At 40.5% G+C, this 19629-nt stretch overlaps 1 protein-coding gene across 12 annotated transcripts in view; it reads left to right on the top strand.

Annotated features, from left to right (window-relative positions):
* The window catches only part of GRID1 (glutamate ionotropic receptor delta type subunit 1), a 587031-nt gene that overhangs the window by 227743 nt on the left and 339659 nt on the right, over positions 1 to 19629 (top strand). For all 12 annotated transcript variants that reach the window (XM_074590686.1, XM_074590680.1, XM_074590687.1 and 9 more), the window contains one exon: positions 6688 to 6972. In XM_074590686.1, coding sequence (XP_074446787.1) covers positions 6688 to 6972 — 285 coding nt within the window. The remainder of the gene's footprint in view (positions 1 to 6687; positions 6973 to 19629) is intronic.

Here is a 19629-nt window from a genome sequence, read left to right as displayed (position 1 = left end):
CCACTCCCCCCATCCCCAGTTTGCTGTGTTTTCTGGAATTTGATGTTTTAATGATAAAATGATTTTTTTTTTCCCTACTGGTTTTCCAAGATAAACAATGTGAAAAATTAGTTTTCTGGCAGATTGACTGAGACAATAGCATGAAGGCAAGGATGAACTCCCTCATCTCATCTCAGCAGGACGGTAGCTTTGAAACCTAATTACAAACGCTTAAGTGCCAACTTTGTTAATCATTTCATTGCAGAGTACTACACCAGAAATATCAGGTATATGCAGTGTGGCTGGATTTCCATTCTCTTGCCAGATCTGAAGTTCTCTTTCTTCATTTGAAAATCTTTCTGAGCAAAAAAGCTGCAACCTCTCAATTTTCAAACAGTGAATTTTTTTAAAATGCAAGTTATTTGTGATTAGGATGATTCTCTATTTGCAGTGCAGTAAAGAGCTCCTAAGGGTTAGTCAAACTGAAAAGGAATAAAGAATTTCAAGTAAAAATAAAAAACGGTTCAGAGAGGACTTATCAGATATGATCAGATGGTGTCCAAAGTGGGTAGGACCAGCTATAGTGATACACAGAAGTGAGAGACAGAAAGGCACTGAAGTTTGAAGAGGCAGTGTGAATGCCAGTAGGTGGATATATTGTTAGATCCGCAATTACAGTGGCAGCTGGTCTATTGATAATTGTGGAAACAAAGGAACAAGTTTCTACCCTTTTCTGAATAATAGGAAACCACTGAAAGGGAGACTGAAAGATGGTCATATTGTCATGTTGCCAGGAGCAAGATAACAGTTTCTCTTGGAGTATTTTGATTCCCTGCAGTTTGGAGAGAGGGGGATTTAATTACAGAGTGATCTGAGCTAAAGCTCTTAATGCAAATATCCCTATGAAGATGGTGCCAAATCAGGACTTTGCCATCTGCACCTGTCTTCAGAAATAGCATGGCAATACACAAGGCAATGGTAGAAGAGCAAGACCTTAAACATGACTGTAGCAAAGCAGACTCCTTGCATCATCTCGTGTGCCATGAGGAGTTCCACTGCTTAAAAAAGGTCATATGGATAACGTGCAGTCTGCAAAATAATAGCTGCTCTTCCAGGCTTAAGTGTGGTCTTAATGGGATATGACTGAAGTTAGAGATGTCAGTCACAGAATGAGAGAAACTTTCAGTATGTATTGCTATGATGTAAAAGTCGAGTTAGACAAATGGATGTTAGAAGATGCCCAAAATATATTAATTTGTGTTACTTCTGCCAACATCATGGGAGGGATGACACGGAGAAGCTAAATGGAAAAAGCCAAGGCAATAGATGGAGAAGAGAGCAGACAGTGTCTTGTGAAACTCTGTAATGGAAGTAACAGTTCAAGATGTAAAATGTCAAGCAGATATGGAAAGGGGAGTTTCTGAAAACAGACTTCAAAATAATACGTTAGGAGAGGTACTTCACTGAAACAACTGAAAACTGGATTAAACAATAATTTGGGAAATACGCAAGCTTGAGAGATGGTCGGTTGACGGAGTCCACACTAATGAACAACTATCGTGATGTAATTTAAGCTACTCAAATAGATGAATGCAGATTTATTCTTTAGGCATTGTCATGTTCATGTTTTCATTATGTTAAAGTGCACATTTCATACTGTATGGCTTGTAGGACGTCGGTATCTTCTTAAAATGAAGCCTGATGGCGATGAAGGCATTCAGTAGAATAAACTAATAACTATTGCTGTACAAATAGCAGTGAAATCTGGGGACAGGATTGCTAGAACATTGTGTCTTTATCTGTGGAACAAATACTTTGAAAGCATTATTTCTTGAAACTCATCTATGTAAATCTATCTACAGGATAAATAAATATGAAAGCATCTTAGTTATAACAATGTTAAATTATTACAACTATAGTAATTAAAGATCATTAAAGGTCTTGGGGTGTTTTGATTCCCCTTTTCCTTATGTTAGTGGGTTGACATGAACCAAGGTACTTGCAGTCTCTGTATTTCAGCTTTAAGGAAATCAAGATGAGGGTTATGAAATTCATGCGCAAAAATTGCAGGTTCTTTTGAGTGCTTATGAAGTTGCAACTGACATACAGAATTAGTGATTTACTGAGTCACAGAGTCAAGAATGCTTGATTGTTGCTGAAAATCCATAGCTAGTATGAAGTAAAATAGAAAATTACACATCTTTTCTCATAGAATCATAGAATTATTTAGGTTGGAAAAGACCCTTGGGATCATCGAGTCCAACCATCAATCCCACTCTACAAAGTTCTCCCCTACACCATATCCCTTAACACCACACCTAAATGAGTCTTAAACACATCCAGGGATGGTGACTCCACCACCTCCCTGGGCAGCCTGTTCCAGTGTCTAACCACTCTTTCTGGGAAGAATTTTTTCCTAATGTCCAGCCTAAACCTACCCTGCTGCAGCTTGAAGCCATTCCCTCTTGTTCTATCGCTAATTACCTGTGAGAAGAGATCAGCACCAACCTCTCTACAGTGGCCTTTCAAGTAGTTGTAGGGAGTGATGAGGTCTCTCATCAGCCTCCTCTTCCTCAAACTAAACAGTCCCAGCTCCTTCAATGGCTCCTCGTAAGACTTATTCTGCAGGCCCTTCACCAGCTTTGTTGCCCTCCTCTGCACTTGCTCCAGCACCTCGATATCTCTCTTGTATTGAGGTGCCCAAAACTGGACACAATATTCAAGGTGTGGCCTCACCAGTGTTGAGTACAGGGGGACAGTCACCTCCCTCCTTCTGCTGGTCACGTTATTTCTAATACAAGCCAGGATGCCATGGGCTTTCTTGGCCACCTGGGCACACTGCTGGCTCATGTTCAGTCGCTTGTCAATTAGAACCCCCAGGTCCTTTTCTGCCAGGCAGCTCTCCAGCCACACTTCCCCAAGCCTGTAGCGATGCATGGGGTTGTTGTGGCCCAAGTGCAGGACCCGGTACTTGGCCTTGTTGAAGCTCACACCGTTAGCATTGGCCCATCAGTCCAATCAATCCAAGTCTCTCTGTAGAGCCTCCCTGTCCTCATGTAGATCAACACTCCCACTTAACTTGGTGTCATCTGCAAACTTGCTGATGATACAGTCTATGTCCTTATCAAGGTCGTCAATAAAGATGTTAAACAGAAATGGTCCCAACACTGAGCCCTGAGGGACACCACTTGTGACCGGCCGCCAGCTGGATTTAACTCCATTGACCACCACTCTTTGGGACCGTCCATCCAGCCAGTGCTTGATCCAGCAGATCGTATGCTCATCCAGGCCACGAGGCGCCAGTTTTTCCATGAGAATTCTATGGGGATCAGTGTCAAATGCTTTTTGAAAGTCCAGGTAGACAATGTCTACAGCCTTTCCCTTATTCAATAATCGGGTCATCTTGTCATAGGAGATCAGGTTCGTCAGGCAGGACCTGCCTTTCCTAAACCCATGCTGACTAGGCTTGATCCCCTGCTTGTCCATTATATGAGATGTAATGGCACTCAAGATGATCTGCTCCATGACCTTCCCTGCTACCGAGGTCAGACTGACAGCCCTGTAGTTTCCTGGATCCTCCTTTCTGCCTTTCTTGTAGATATGTGCTACATTTGCTACCCTCCAGTCCATTGGGACCTCCCCAGTTAGCCATGAGTTCAGGTAAATAATGGACAGTGGCTTGGTGAGCATGTCTGTCACAATTTTTTTTTTTTTATGCAAGAAAGCACAGGCGTATGGGGGGAAATCCTAAAAAAATGTCACCAGAGTTTTCTTTTGGTATTGAATAATCCTTGAACATTCTCTTGCTCAGTAATTTCAAGATGTCTTAAGAGTTAATGATTTTTTTAATGAATTGGAGTCTGCTATGTAGTTGTTCCCCATTCCGTTACTCATGTAGAAAGTAAGACTTTTTTTTCCTGTATGTGCTAAAAGCCTATTCTCGCCCTTCACTGTAACAAGTGTGGAGAGGTTGAACTTCTTGGAATCCATCGTATTTTTATATAGTGGAAGTCTTCTATTAGAAATATGACATGTTCTATTTCACATTCTGTTATTTGACTAAAGCAAGCAATTCAGAAAATATGAAAACTTTCCTTGGTCGTTCCCGTTTTTATTGCCTACTCTACCATCTCAAAACAGAGAGGCAAGAGGAGATAACACTTACTGTGTAGCACATGCCTTCAGGCAGAACATAATCAATTGTCAAAATATCAGAATGTAGAAGCGTATTGACTAATTCTTCATTTTAACCCATTGACACAAATTGCAAAACACTGGGAAAATGCCTCACCCAAACCAGTCTTTGCTGAGATATTTCAGCTGTGTTCGGTGGGCTGTGCTGGCAGATAAGGGGGTCCATTTGCTGTGGTCTGTTGTATCTCCAGTCTTTTTGCTGCTAATAAGTGAGCAGCTTTTGATTAGTGCCAACCACCGAATGAAGTTATCTCTTGTTATACAACTGGCCATCAGCTCTGTATTCCACAAATAAGTGACTCTCTGAATGCAGCCTCCTGTCAGAAAGGGCTTTGTTTTTTCTCTCCTTCTGTCTGCTTTGCAAGTAAATTGTTCCTCCTACAGACCCGTGTGGCTTGCTTCTCTTACCCTCAGTGACAGCAAAGCTCGCTGGTTGGTGATCTCTGCAGGGGTTTATAGCTCAGCTCTGCTGTTCTCTCCCTCTGTTCCCACTTCTCTGTTCCCTCCCCTACTGTGACTAAATAAATTACCTGTATGACATGTTCAGTTTTCTCTGGCAAGAAGCCTGGGAAATCAAATCTGTTCCCGAACCTGGGTCTCCCATTTGGCAAATGTAATGCCTCCCTGCTGTTAAATCAGGTCAGCTCTCAGAAAAAACAATGAACAATTTCATATAACTATAATCAACACAGAGTAAATTTAGATAATGCAGCTGACATATGTTTATTGTAAAGACCATCAAGGAAATAATTTTAAAAGCACTTCATCTTTCTCCGTTGCATTAGGATACATGTTGACTATTCCGTGCATAGAGAAGATCAAACATTTTCCTTCTGTTATCCCATATCAAAGTGAAATGTATTTATTTTCTGTCTGGTCTAAGAAGATATTTGGTGAAATGGTTCATTGGTTGCATTAGAAACAGTTTAATGTATTTAATTACTGTAGCTTTGTGTAATTAATATTAATTGATAATTAACTGTTAATTACTATTAATTATTCATAACCTGTCCATTGCCTTTGACTTTTTGGCCTGTGAAAGTGGAGCTATGCTTAAAAGTGTTTAGAGGGGGGAAAAATAAATCCTTTTAATACATTGTGTTCACTTTCCTACCTTTCTGCTCAGTCCATGTCCCCCAGCGGATGGTCAGTAGCAGGGTGGCAATGTGTCTCTTCTGCGTGATCGCACTGGATGCGTGCCCCGGCAGTCCCACAGCACGTGCCACTGGGAAGCACCAGTGTGGGCAGCCTCCTCTCTCCATCTGGAAGCCAAATTTCCCGCTCAGCTACTCTGCATGGCCCGCAGGGGCTCTGAATTGCACCCGGAGGCTCTTTTGTTTACTTACTGTTATAAGCTCAGGCAGGCTGCAGTTGGGCTGTGGAGCGTCTCTGGTCACCTCCTGTCTGGCTTTGTGATGGTGGGCCTCTGTCCTGGGGAAGCAGTCTTTCCTTTGGGCAGGCTCTGCTTGTGTGGGTGGTTGCTTGGGGACTGAAACACTTAATGAAACCCTGACCTCTCCCCCAGCCCTCCTCAAAGGATGAGAAGGTGCCCCTGGGGGACCCTTGGGGCTGCTGCAGCCGCTCACCTATGAGCGCTCGCTGTGCTGAGCTCTCAGGGGCCAACTTTGCTGCCGCTTGTTCAAGAGGTTTAGTGAAAATGGGCATCAGCCTTGTAGTCTTACCACCACCACTGACAGAAGAGCTGCTGAGTTATAACTGGGGAAACATTTTTCCAATCCTAGCTGAATATCAGGTTGTCTTACCTGGAGGAGTCATGCGAGAGGCTGCCCCGTGTCCTGAGCGGCAGAGCAAGGCTGCCCAGTGCTGCCCAACCAGCATGGCCTGTGTCTCAAACTCACCTAACGCTTCATTCTCAAAAGCAGATGGGCTCAAACGTATATGCTGTGTTTTTAAATGGCATGTGCTTTTCTAGATCTTTTTAAAGGCAGCTAGAGTGTTATTAAGAATTGTTTAGTCATCCACAAGTTGCCTTTGTTCTAATGAGTGCCTTTGTTGTTTCTTCATTGCTCTGAGACACACAGTGAATGTTTTTTCATCAATTTAATAATCCTTCAAAAGTCTATTGTATAAGACAAATCCTTGAAACTGAAATTGCTCTTTATTGTCCAAAGTCCTCATCCAGTGTGCAAAACAATGATTAAGAGGTGAAAGCAGTGAAGTGGGTTTTAAAAGATGGGATTTAAATTCCTGTTTCCACCAGTAATGACCTGAAGCAAGGGTCATAATGTCCTATCGCATTAGCTCCTGTTTGAAGAAATGACAGGAGTAATGTTATCTGTCCTTAACTTTGTCTTATCGGTATGGATAGCAGATACTGTCTCCTACTGTAAAGGTACAGGACCTATCTCTAAAGGCTTCAGCTGATACTGTAACAGAAATCTGTGTTAATAGCAAGGGCAAAGCCTGTCTTGTTCCCTTCTTAGCATCTAGGTTGGTCAAAGGAATTGTTGAGCTTGTTCTAACCCTGCTTTATTTATTTCTTGTCTTCTCCAGCCTGCGACCTGATGACCCTGGGGATCTTAGCCTTAGTGACGTCCACTGGCTGTGCCTCGGCAAACGCCCTGCAGTCCCTGACGGATGCCATGCACATCCCACACCTTTTTGTCCAGCGCAACACGGGAGGCTCCCCACGCACTGCCTGCCACCTGAACCCCAGCCTGGAGGAGGAGGAGTACACGCTGGCTGCCCGTCCGCCCGTCCGCCTCAATGATGTTATGCTGAAACTGGTCACTGAGCTGCGGTGGCAGAAATTCATAGTATTTTATGATAGTGATTATGGTAAGTAAAATGGAGAATTTCAGACACTATTAAATTTATTTCTTTCAAGTGGGAAACGGAGAGGAAAATATAAAGGGAGGGGTGGGATCTTCATTGACAAAGGGGAAAGTGTTTCAAGTGGATGCAGGCCTTTGGTTTGAAGGATAGGTTGCTGTGAAAACTAGTTCTCAGATAAGCAGCAAAGTTGCTTAGCAACACCTACCAAGACAGCCAAAGTTTGAATCATCTCGCACTTTTTCAGTAAAATATTAATAAAGTGTTGACATTGATTGGCAGGGGTCACATAGCTGTGCAAGGAAGTTCAACACGGCCTCTACCCATTCCCAGAAAATGCTTTCTATCAAAGCTGAGTACTGTTCTCTTTAAAAATTAATTCCCACAATAACTATTACCGTATCTTTTTTTCACATGCTTCCTCACACCATTCTCCATTTGGACTAAATTTCATAGTGATATTATTCCTGGCATTAAACCAAAAAGTAGGCTTAGCATTTTGACTACATCTGATGCATTTCCTTCAGAAAAACTTTTACTTTGGGCTGAAACTTGAGGAGAAAGAGTCTCTGCACAAGAAAATTTAGTACCTTATGATGGGCATAGAGAAGCAATGAAAAATAAATCTCTCATTGTGACAAGCTCTCAGAGTGAAAGGGAATTGTGTGCATAACATTTTTTAATCTCCCCCCCCCCCCCCCCCCCCCCCCCCAGTGCTCAACTTATATGAGCACTGTTCCATATGTTTAACTTGTGGTATTTTCAGTACTCTCGTCTTAGGATATATGATCTGTAATGGGGAAAATAAATTTTCTGTAGTATGTTTTAAAACCCCACAAACACTTTTGGTGTAAGATGTGATGCGTATGCTTTTGGTGTGATGACGTACTATGAACAGAATACAAAGAAAGGAAATTAAGGTTAAACTGCAGTTGGAAAAATAATCTTATGTGTATCTGCACATATAGTTTACATTTTATACATAGTCTTCCACAATTGCAAAACAGATCTTTATTTGCATTTGCTCTATACAATGACAGATTTTCAATGGTGAATCAGAGAGAAATAACATCTCTTGTTTTGAAGCTGGGGTACTCTTGGTTTAAAAGAAAAAAAGGGGGCGGGGGGGGCTGATGAAAGGGACCTGAGCTCGAATGAGTTCTGGAAGCCTTGGTTGCTGCTTTCTGTTCTCAGTTGTCAGAGATGTCACTTGGTGTTTCTTTAACAGGTAGACTGAAGATGATGAGAGTGGTTTTAAGTGGGAAATCAACTGAGGCTGTAACATCCTTTTAATTATATAGAATTATTTTAAGCATGAGAAGGATGCCTCGATACTTGTACAGTTAATCTGTAGACTCAAAAATCCAGCAACCCAGCAAATAAACCGCCATGTAATTCCTGTCCCATGTAATGCTTGACCAGTGAATACTTTGAAAGCAAAACCCATGATGTGTGTGGTATGTGTTCTTTTGGTGACCTTCTGGTAGTGATGAGAAAGTTGCTCTGTAGAAGAGGATTTGGCTTAAAAAGTTAGCATTATTCTAGCAGTTAGTTCCAAGAATGAAAAAAAAAAAAATAATAAAAAATTCTTAAGAAGATGTCTTGCAAATGTCCTTTGATAGTTACCCATGTTTCTTTCCTGCTGATTTGTAGCTTTAACCTTTCAAAACTGCTTGAGTTGGGGATCTTTCAACCACTGGGAATCCTGGCCCTGGTAACACCCCAGATGCTCTATGTACAAACTGCTGTCACCCATTTTCCCTGGTAGCAAGCCTGGTTACTGAATGATGGTATTGCTTACTCCAGTAGTGTATCTGTGGGTGTTTGCCTTTTTGCAAGGGGTTAACATCTTTGTACCAAATCCTGAAACCCTTAATTCACATGCGCTGTAAATTCAGTTATGATCAAATTTATCTTTTCCATTTATCACAGACTGACCTTCAATCTGTACCAGTAAGACAGACACTAAAGGAGGTGGAAAATTGCCACAGGCATTCTGTTCCTTCCAGTGGAGAGCATGTTGCGTATTGCAGCTGTTTCCTCTCCTCTTCCTCTCGGATGCAACAACCCTCTTATATTAATTCTACTAGAAGGACTTTTTTTGTGAGAATTCGGTGGGAGGAGTTGCTGGAGAGAAGCCAACTGACCCTTGCCAGCGCTGGGCAGGCATTGGTGAATAGGGGACAAATAACCTCGTTCCTGGGATAGTGCACGCTGAGCTGAAGAGCAGCAGCCTGGGTCCCAGGGCATGCCTACTGCCCTCATTAGTTACCTTCAGCAGAGCCGTGCTTATGCGTCGCCAGCAACGCTTCCCCAGTCAATGTGCAGGAGCTGACCACTGCCCACGAGGAGCGAGGTCACTTGAAGAACATGTGTTTATGATTACGGAGAGTTTCACGTACTGAGCTTTTGTGGTTTACTGTAATGTATGGTCTTCCTCTACCTGCTCTCTGGAAGTTATACTATCCCCTTGAGTAATGTTTTAATTTGTCCATCTGCTGATCTCTAAAAATCGGCCAATCCCTTGGTGTCCTCCTTGTGGAAACAGTTAGGTTTTCTGATGACAAAATAACATTGCACAATTTAAAGAAGTCCCATGTTTATAGTAATGCTGTGCTGGAGCTGAAAATTATTTACCTCATGAATTACTTGTCCCTCATCAAACATACATTTTGGATTATAATTTCTGCGCTGGCTAAATTAAGGAAGAGTAACAGACTTAGCAATTAGAAATACAGACTAGTCACTGAACAGTCTAACAACCCTTAATATTGTTGTGCTTATGATAAAATGTGCCTTGTTTTACACTGAAGCTACAGATAGCAATCTGTATGCACAATAGTATATGAAATAATATGGACCTTTCCAGTAAAATGCCTTAAATTCTGTAATAAGAAATAAAGAGATTTCATAGGAAAGATTAAAAGAAGAAGATTGCTAAATTATTAAAAGCAAGGCATAAACTGTGGCATTCCACCTAACTGAAGCCAGATTTTAGATCTAATCACTTGTGGTGAAGAAATGGATAATAGCAAGGAATGGGTAATAGCTTGGTTCTTGAGAAATGACCTTTCAAAGACCACAGACTTGACAGTCGCAGCATTCAAACTCTTCTTGATGATACACTGTTCTCCTACTGAGCAGTACCAATGGGGGAAAGGTCAGTTGATATATATCCATACAGTTCTCCTGTATTTGTACAAGGAAAGATCAAGGTTCACGTAGATACTGCATCTTCATGATTCAGCCCTTGTTTTTCCACTTCTCTCATTTACGGTTTGTGCATCATTTCAGAAGATGCACAGAAATCTACTCCCCCTTGATCGCAATGGGAGCTTTCTGCTGATGAGACTGCTGCCTGATATGATAATGATGGTTAGGCACTGTATTAAGTCAAGTAAGTTATAGCTAAGATGACAAGTCTCCTCTCTTGCTAATATGTTGTAGAGCTGTTGGAACTCGAGGTCAGAATGAGACAGACTGAGCCCACTCTCTGTCCCTGCTGTTCTTTGCCATGTCATCTTGAGAAGGCTTTCTAGCCCCTGTGTGCTTCCTTTTCCCATGTGTGAAATGGAAAGAAAAACCTTCCTCCCAGCGTAACTGAAGTGGTGTTTGAAATTTCTTTAGAAATTCTTTAGGCAACAGAATTAAATGGCATGTTCAGGAATAAGGCAATTCCAGTAAGATCTCAAGGGACCAGGGTCATGTTAAATACACTATTTTACTTTAAATGTCTTTGTGAAAATCCTGTGCTAAATCATGGTATTTGGCATGAATGTTCTGGGAGAAAAAAAGCATTTGACCCAAGGTTATCAATGGCTGTCAGGCAATGCTCTGTGGAAATTGGTCTACCCACCTGTTGAAGAACCTGCAACAGAAGCCAGATCTGTTGTGTCACCCTAGAAAGCTTCAGCTGCACTGATGTGTTTTGAACTGTTTTTTTCTTCTATAGGAGAGCTTTTGTGCCTCTACGTACATTATATCAGTGTGTAAAGGCCTGCTGGAAAGTTGAATGTTTTATTGTGCTGACCTCCTGGATGTAGAAGCATCAGTAATCAAATTTTCTGACACAAAAATTGGTAGCGTGGCAAGTTTCATAAAGAATCTTACCGAGCTGTAAAATGAGTATAGGTTAAAAGCAGTGGGTGCTGCCCCCACAGTAGGATGAAGTTGGGTAATAAACATTGAAAGTGTGCGTCTAGGGTGAGCAAATAAAAAGATGTATGGTTAGAGGAAGGACTTGAGAAGGATTTTGGAAGCTGGATGTGAAAATGAAAACAATGAGGAATACCGAGTCATGTTTCTGAAAAGAAACGTGAGTAATAGCTATGTTTTCACTAGATTAATCTTACAGTTGAAAAACACTTTTTCGCTGCGGTCATATTAAGTCTCTCTGCTTTCCTGAGTACATGCGCACATACCCAGATCACAAAATGTAAGATAAAACAGGTTTTTTTAATGACTCCATTTTGTCAATGAAAATGGTATTAGACCTGTGAAAGGGAGCTGTAATATTTTATTCTTAAATTTTGGTGTCAAGAAGTGAGTGTTGTGTGGTTTAGAAAAGTGTTGTACAAAAGTTTTACAGAAGAAACTTTTGAAGGATTTTGGACCTTTCAAATCCATTTATGGAACTTTGTTCCTACAGGGGGGAAAAAAGAAAACCCACGATTTATTGATTTTTTTTCTTTTAAAGATTAGAGATTTTTTTTTTATTACGATTCTTGAAGCCACACTAATTTTGAATGCTTCCTGATGAATCTTTCTGTGTAGAAAGCACTTGGGTTTTCAATGTGATGAGTTTCCTGGGAAGTTTTGTTTCCTACAGCAATTACACGGCAGCTTTATTTCGGAGTCCTGCCTGTCAAGGGCCTCACCCTGGGTTGGAAGTTACAGCAATTAAGCTATCAATAGTTTTACAACTAGCTACTGGTCCTGGGATGGTCTCTCCTTTGTAAAGGTCCCTTTGTACAGGCCATTACTCTTGCAGTTATTTAATTTGCAAATGAATATGGTAATGAAAATTGAGAAATGCATGCTTTTACGTAATCCATGTGCAAATTAGTTGTGATGCAAAGCATTGGCTGTCACAACAAAAGCAAAATAGAACATTTGCACATAAGTTACTTTCATCTTACCGACTCTACTTTCTCTTTAAGATTTCTTTTATTCCTGTCAGTGTAGCATAAGTTATCTTCTGCTCCCTGCATCATTATCTCAGCTGCCAGACAACCACTTCTGCATCACTGGGGCTGCCATATTTCTCTACAGGCTTTTCCAGTGAGCATGCCTTGTTTAATGCAAATACAGGGAATCTGGCGCTTGAGAAGTGCTGAACCAACTGCATATGTTGGTATGTTGCCTGTTCAGCAAATCTGACACTACCAGAAAGTGTTACACTTTTTCTGCATGTGCTACATGGTTGAGTTTGTGTGTGTTTCTCGGTTGGTTGGGGCATCCCAGCTGGAACTGTTGCACAGAAGATTGAATTGCAATTGCTATGTTTCAATAGTAAAATGTATAGAGTTTAAGCAGCCAGCCACAGAGAAACATAACTTCTTTAAGGTCATCAGTCTGCAACAGCAATGACTTAGGGAGGGAATCCTGGGGCATCTGTCCTTGATGCTGCTGTGTAAGATAATAAAGGGAGGAACAGACTGGGTGTAAGAGCCTTTTCATCCAACAGGGAACAGAATCCTTGGAGCATTTATTCTACACAAATTCTGCTCTGCCTGGTTATTCACACATAACTAGGGATGCTGGATGTTGAGACTCCAGACTAATATAAAATCTTCAGTTTCTACCTGGAAAACATGAAAGCTTTCCCGTGAAAAGAGTGTGTCTCATAACAGTGTATAATCATCATTGCTGCTGCAGAGAATGCCAGAAAAGAAAGCATTCAGCCAAGTTTTCCAAGTCCCATGGGGAGTTTGTGATGCCATGGGGTAGAGGGGAAAAAAATTGACCCTTTGACCGTTACATTGAATTTGATCTGGAAGCTATTGAAGAAATGGCATTGTGTGTTCCCATGTTTATCCTTGAATCACTTTTCTGACTGTAGCAGCACTTAAGGTAATTGGCCTACTTAAGCATGGATTTTTGTCATTTTTGATAGTATTTTTTTATTTAGTAATTCATCACAGTATATAACAGTAAATGTAATTAAAGAAAGTCAATTTCACTTCAAATTATTACTTATAAATTAATTTTAGTACTTTGATTTTTAAGGTGTATGAGTAAGTGTGCTAATAGCAGAAGTAAGACCTCCCCCTCTCTAACTCCCCCTAATTCCTCGCAGGTTTATGGGAGCAGTGGACAGAGGTTGATTCCCATAAAAGCTATTCACTAAATACTTTTGGGACAGTGCCTGATACGATATACAAATGATCTTAAAGTTATGGTAAAGCCTTTAATCTGAATGAGTGCTAACCTACCTGGACGGTCAATGGCAGTAGAAGCCAGTCAGAGATCTTTGGACAGTAAGTTTCAGGCAACTTTTCTCACTCATAAATTCAAGGCAAGTTAAGGAAATAATTTTGACCTTTCAAATAGTTTGAAAATGTTTTGCAGAGAGAGGATGCTAGTTCTTTTGAAAAATCAAAAATACCATGGAGTGATACTCTGAAAACAGAAGTCTTGCACTCATTATTCAAAGCAGTTATTTTTAAAATCAGTTTGTATTTTAAAAGACTTCAGAAGTATATTTCTGGGGGGAAGCTTACGAAAAAATTAAAGACTTTATTAGAAGCAGTTTTCCACTGTTTTTTCAGCTCAGTCATCTGGTCAAAAGTGATTATTAATCTAGTCCTGAAGGCATTCATTGTGCATTCTTTACTGTCTCTCTTTCAACTCATTGTAACAGTCTCCAGGCTCAACTTTGCAGAGGCTAGTGGCTATTGGTGACTCTGTTTTTTCCCCTTTATATTCTGAAACAGAGAAATGTTTCATAATACAGCTCACACTGTCTAAAGACAGTGCAAAGTTCAGCAGCCTGGAACTGGAGGGTGCAAATTAATTCATTTTGAACAGAGAGGTCTTTGAAAATTGTACATGTCATCTGTAGAAGGTCCTAAGTTCTTGGACTTTCTTTCCCTGACTGATGGTAGTTTGAATCTCTTGACTTTTCAAGCCGTGGCGTAAGGCTAAACTGTTTGTTCAGGCATGTGCGAATGACAAGGAAAAATGTAAGGATGATTTGGTGTACTTGAGCAGAGAATCTGAGGAACTAATTCCAGAAGGGAGTCACTTTAGTTCCCATTTGTTAGAGAGTGAATGTTTATACATCCATTTAGAAATTGTTCAATAAATGCATAGCTGGAAATTGAACAGCAGAAGGATAGAAGTCTGTCCGGGAGGTTGTATGTAGGGCTTAAGGCAGTAGTAGTATCATTCTGAGAAAATATATTCACATATCTCAATATGTGATGAACTTTGGTGAATAGGTTCCCAGTTTCTCTTGTCTTTCATGGAAAGTGGTAGGGGAGAGGGAGAGATTACACATATATGGATGCACACACCTATATTTATGTATGGATTTCAAGGGAAGTGGCATAGGAGTGTGTGTATGTTTGCGAGTAAATGTATACATGAGTTCATATATGGAAGCAAGGGAATGTATTGCCTCTGCTCCCTTCCTGCCTTTGCCTGGTCCCTCCTAGTAATCTTTCTGATGCCATCCTGGGCAGGACTTTGGCTTTCCTCCTGGATGGAGGAATATTTTTGTTATACCCATCACTGCTCTGTCTTCCTTATTGAGACAGAAATCCCATTCCTTCTCCTCCTCTTATGTTTTGTATTTAGATACTGTGCTTTATTTCTTTATTTTTCTTATGGCTAAGCTTTTTGGTGGGTTTGCTGGCTTTCTTCAGCACCCATAGGCTGGGGCTGGCGCTTAGGCCAGGACTATTCCTTTTCTGTGCTGATTGATAATAAACAGCGACTGAATGTACTCTGAAGCTTTATTTTTGTTTCTCCTCTGCTTGTAAAGCATGGTGGCTGAGTATATTACAGAAGAGATAACGTTATTAGTCATTGTCTTTGTAGAAGGGATTAATCTTGAGGACCACAATGAATGTAAAACTCCTGAAATCTTTTTAAAGGAAAAGTATGGCAGGGAATGTAATTTCGAGAGAGCCCTGAGGGTCAAAATGGTTTTCTACATATGGTGTGTCTATCAATAAATTTGTACTATTACCACTCCTGCACAGTATTCATATGCTTGTGATATATTCATGCATTTGTAAAGTGGTACACTACTGCATTTGTGTATACATAATGTAGGAAAATTATAAGACAGAGCCAGCCTTTTGTTCAGCATCCAGGAACTGGAAAGATCTGATCCGTGCAATCCAAGATTGCATTTAAATGTGAAGCCACAATTTCTTTTTCCTTTTTTTTTTGAAAAGACAAGTTCAGACTGTAAACAGTCTGTACTGCAGTGATCTCCGTGGAATATGAAATAAGTATCATTCATACTGTGAATTAAACACAAGGGCCGTTCTCTGAGCCCTCATGGAAATGCAAGATAATCTGTTAATTTGTAACAGCAAGCAGGAAAGCAAGATACTTTTCCTTAGCTGAAAAAAACAGGGGCAATGATCAAGAAGGATAAGCAAAGCTTGACTGATTTTTTTTTTTTTTTTTTTCAGGTGGAGATAGATGCAAAGATAAGTTCTGTAGTCTGCCTAGGAGGTTATTAAATCAGGAAATTGTAGAAAATGAAGAAATATGACTTTCTGTCAGTGAAGGACTCTTGGGATTTCTATTGTACAAGTTTCCATCTCGATACTCCCTCTCTTAAGAAGTACTCGGTGTGAAACTGTGGAGACCCCCTCAACTGTGTGGATCTCAAAGCACTTGGAGTTGTCTGGGCTCAGAGCAGAACCCCAGGCTGTACGCTCAGTATATACTGAAGTTATCTGTGTGATACACTACCTTTATGGCTTTACATTAAACTGTCCATTTAGTGAGGTTCTTTTATCACAGCAGCTGAGCAATTTACAGTTTAATGCATCATCCTACAAGATGAGGTGGCTGTGCTTGTTCCGTTGTATAAAAATTGCAGAGACATGGGCACTGTTGGACCGCTAAGATATTTGTGTGACTACAAACTAGGCATCTTGCGTTGATTTCAGTAAGGTTCTGAAACTTGTTTTTAATGTCTAGCATAGCTGCCAAGCTATGCAAGGTTCCCTTCCTGGCCAGAGGTGTGCATAGGTAGCAGAGTTTTGCTCTTCCTTGAATTGTGCTGCGCAGGACTTTTGTGCCTTCTGCGTTTATTTCCTGGTGTATTTAATGTTTAGATCTGTTGCTTCGGGAGTTATTTTAAGAGTTACTTCAATCATTATAGAAGCAAATGCATCATTAGACTGTGAAGAATTAAATAAAAAGTGGAGGAAAAAAGGCTTCACAATTTGGATTATTCAGAGTCAGAGCCCATTAGGAATGTAATCTGGATGTCTGAGTTCCACTGGAGAGTGATCTAATATTCATCATGTTATTATAGCATTTGTTTAAATGGAAATAATGCATTATTTTTTGTGTACAAATTGAATAAATAGGATTAGTCTCATTACTGGGGAACAGTGAGTCCTACAGAGATCCTTTTAATACTGGATATTTTTTTTTTTCATATCTCTCACTTTAGTAATCAAGACCCAAATAGGCTATTTCTAACAAACATATGGCAGACTCATGGAGGGCTTCAAGAAAGAGAAGAAAATTAAGTGGGGATATGTCTTGCAATAATTTCATTGATGGTTCCCTGAAATGGGAGAGCTCTGAATGGAAATATAGCTGCCGTTACACTGTTTGGAGGCAGTAGTTTAGTTCATCATTGGAAGGCCTTACGAGGTCAGGAACTATTGATGGTCCCCATTTCCCAGCAGCTTATCTCATCTATCAGTAAGAATCGAAGCCTTGGCTGGATAAATCTTCAGCTGTCACATAGCAGACTTGGAAGGGAGCTCAGGATAGTAATTCAGCTCTGGTATATATTATGGCTGGCTTGAATTTCATTTTCAATGGGATCGTGATTTCCTCTGGTCTGCCTCTAGCCACTATTTGCTTATATCAGCAGCAAAATATCTTTGTGGCAAAGAACCCATGCGGAGTGAGGAAAATAGAGAAACTATGCCGTGGAAGAATGATTGTTATGCTTATAACAAAAAGACCCAGAAATATTCAGTCTCTGAAATACCAAATGCCTTCCTTGCATTACGGACCATAACCCAGAGATCTCATTTGTCCTAATGCAACTCCTCAGTGATTTTGAAAGTCATTTCGCTTTGACCCACTGATATTAAAATATTTGACATTGCCATTAACAGGAATTAAGATATATCGTGTCTTCCAAAAGCCATATTATAACATCAAGGAAACTTTGTTAAGAAAAGAATAATCCATTAACTAGAACCAACACTTCTCTGTAATCACCTTTATCCTTCAAATGACTGAATCTTTACAGGAAGGAACTGTCTGTCTGCCATTTATTTTTTTAAGTAGGAATATGAATCCCCCCTGCTGCGGAAGAATAATTAAAGGTCAAATTCTGGCATTGTGTTCATAAGTCAGCGCAGCCTGAGCACCAACACCTAGCTGGATACCCCACAAGGCACTTGTGGTGTAATAGAAATCCTGTTGGCTGAAGGAACAGCAGTGTGCTTTAATTTTGAGTGAAGATCTTCCCTGGTGCTCTGCATGAAGGATGCTGTGTTATGATTACCTTGTATGGAAGTATATAAAAGCTCATCAAATTTTAAAATAAATAAATAAAAAATAGCACGGACTGCAGATGATAGTTCTGGTGCCCAAGGCACGTTCTCTCTCACTTTAGCAAGCAATATTTGGTGATATACTCTGTCCCTGCTGTACAAAGTAGTATCTGTGGGAGTCTTTGTGGTGGTTTATATCTTTTATTCTCTCCCATCTTGTGCAGTCACCGAAGTCTGGACAAGCCGCAATTAAGCGAAACAATATATTACGGTACTAAAAGAGGAATTAACAAGGGCAGCCGTGCACCAGGAAGGGTGGGAGGCAAAGAAAGAGGGAGACTTTAAATGTTGGATTATTGGCCAATTAATGGGGTTGACTGAGTACTGGTGACAGATTTAATTAAGTATTCTTTCTCTCAAATCCTACTCGCACCGTTGGAAAGGAACAAAATTACAAAAGATGGTAACAGAAGGGGTTGGAAGCCCAGAGACAAGTGAGTTTGGCAAGTACAGAACCCTCTCAGTAACCACAAACTGTCCACAGGAAGATGTTACGCTGCTGTAATTGTAGTAATGTCGTTAGGTGACAGAAGCGTTGGGTTTTTTTTTGGTGGAATCTCAGACTGTCCACTTCCCTCCCAAGCTCATAGTGGTGCACCTTTTGGCACCGTTCTCCCGTTCTTCAGTACTTCTGTGTTTTCTGTCCATCTCTGTATGCAGAACTGAAGCAGACCTTGTATTTGTAGGCTTTTACGGAGTATCCAGTAATACTCTCTGTTTGGATTACTATAATTTAGCCAGTTCACTTTGGATCTGGTTTCATAACTCCTGCTGTGCAACAGTAACAGACAGAAAATTAGCTAATTAGCAATAATAGAAATCTTGAATGTTTGTGGTTTTGTCAGAGAACAATAAGACATTTAGGGCCTCTTCAGACAGCTGCATCAGAAAACCATTTGATGGTTTATAACATGATGTGATTGAAAAAACGCTTACTAGACTTAAGTGACAAGAGTGAAAACTACAAAGTTAGTGAGATTTGGCTGCTTCCCTTTATGGGCTTAGCTTGTGTAGTGACAGTGGTAGAAGGGCTTAATTTCACTGGCTCAGCAACTTCATTGCAGTATATTTAAAAAAAAAAACAGCTTAAAACGTAACTAAAAGCTTCATTTGGGGGGGAAGGAGAGAAGGAAGTTTTTGTCGATTGAGTTTTGTTTTGTTGTTTACATTATAGAATCTGGATTGTGTTGTTTTAAATAATAGAGAATAAAGATGAAAACTTTATTACTTTCTTTGTCAGTGAAAGGACATGTACATGATTCTCTAATTACGCAAGAACTGAGGTACCAGTGTAAATCTAAATGAGTGAATAGTCTCCTTGAAATTCAGATAGAAATGAGTAATCCCAGGAATGGAACTGGAGAATTTATAGCCTATCTAAAATACTCAGAATGACTCCTGAGTTTGAATCCTGTGGCAGAAAGGTCTGCCTGATGTGAGGAAACACCTGCATGAGGCACTTTTAAGCGGCAGAGCCCAATACCATCCATGCCAGGAGGCCTGCGGGACTGTGTCGGCTCCTATCCTGCAAAATGCATGTGTGTGCCAAGTGCTCTATCTTTAGACTGAATAGAGGGCTTGTAAAGGCTAAATATAACCTCCGATTGAAACACATACAACTGTTTGCAGAACAGGCTGTCTACATGTATGCAAGGACTGGATTGTTCAGTTTGTGTTGAATTTTACTTCTTTCCTGAAAAAAATATGGCTTCTGCAATTATACTCTGCACATGTGAGATCGTCTGTCTGGCTGCTTGTGTCTTGAATAATTTTGATATTGTTCACCACTTTCAAGCCAAGCTAATTGAGGCCTCAAGACTTTTCTGTAAATTTCAAAAAAAATAGGTGGTAAACACAAGGGAGTGGTCCAGATTCCTGCTGTGCAAAAGGT

The sequence above is a fragment of the Larus michahellis genome, chromosome 6 (assembly GCF_964199755.1).
Source record: "Larus michahellis chromosome 6, bLarMic1.1, whole genome shotgun sequence".
Classification (NCBI taxonomy): Eukaryota; Metazoa; Chordata; class Aves; order Charadriiformes; family Laridae; genus Larus; species Larus michahellis.
The sequence above is the reverse complement of the archived record's forward strand: the minus strand, read 5'-3'. Positions and strand labels throughout refer to the sequence as shown.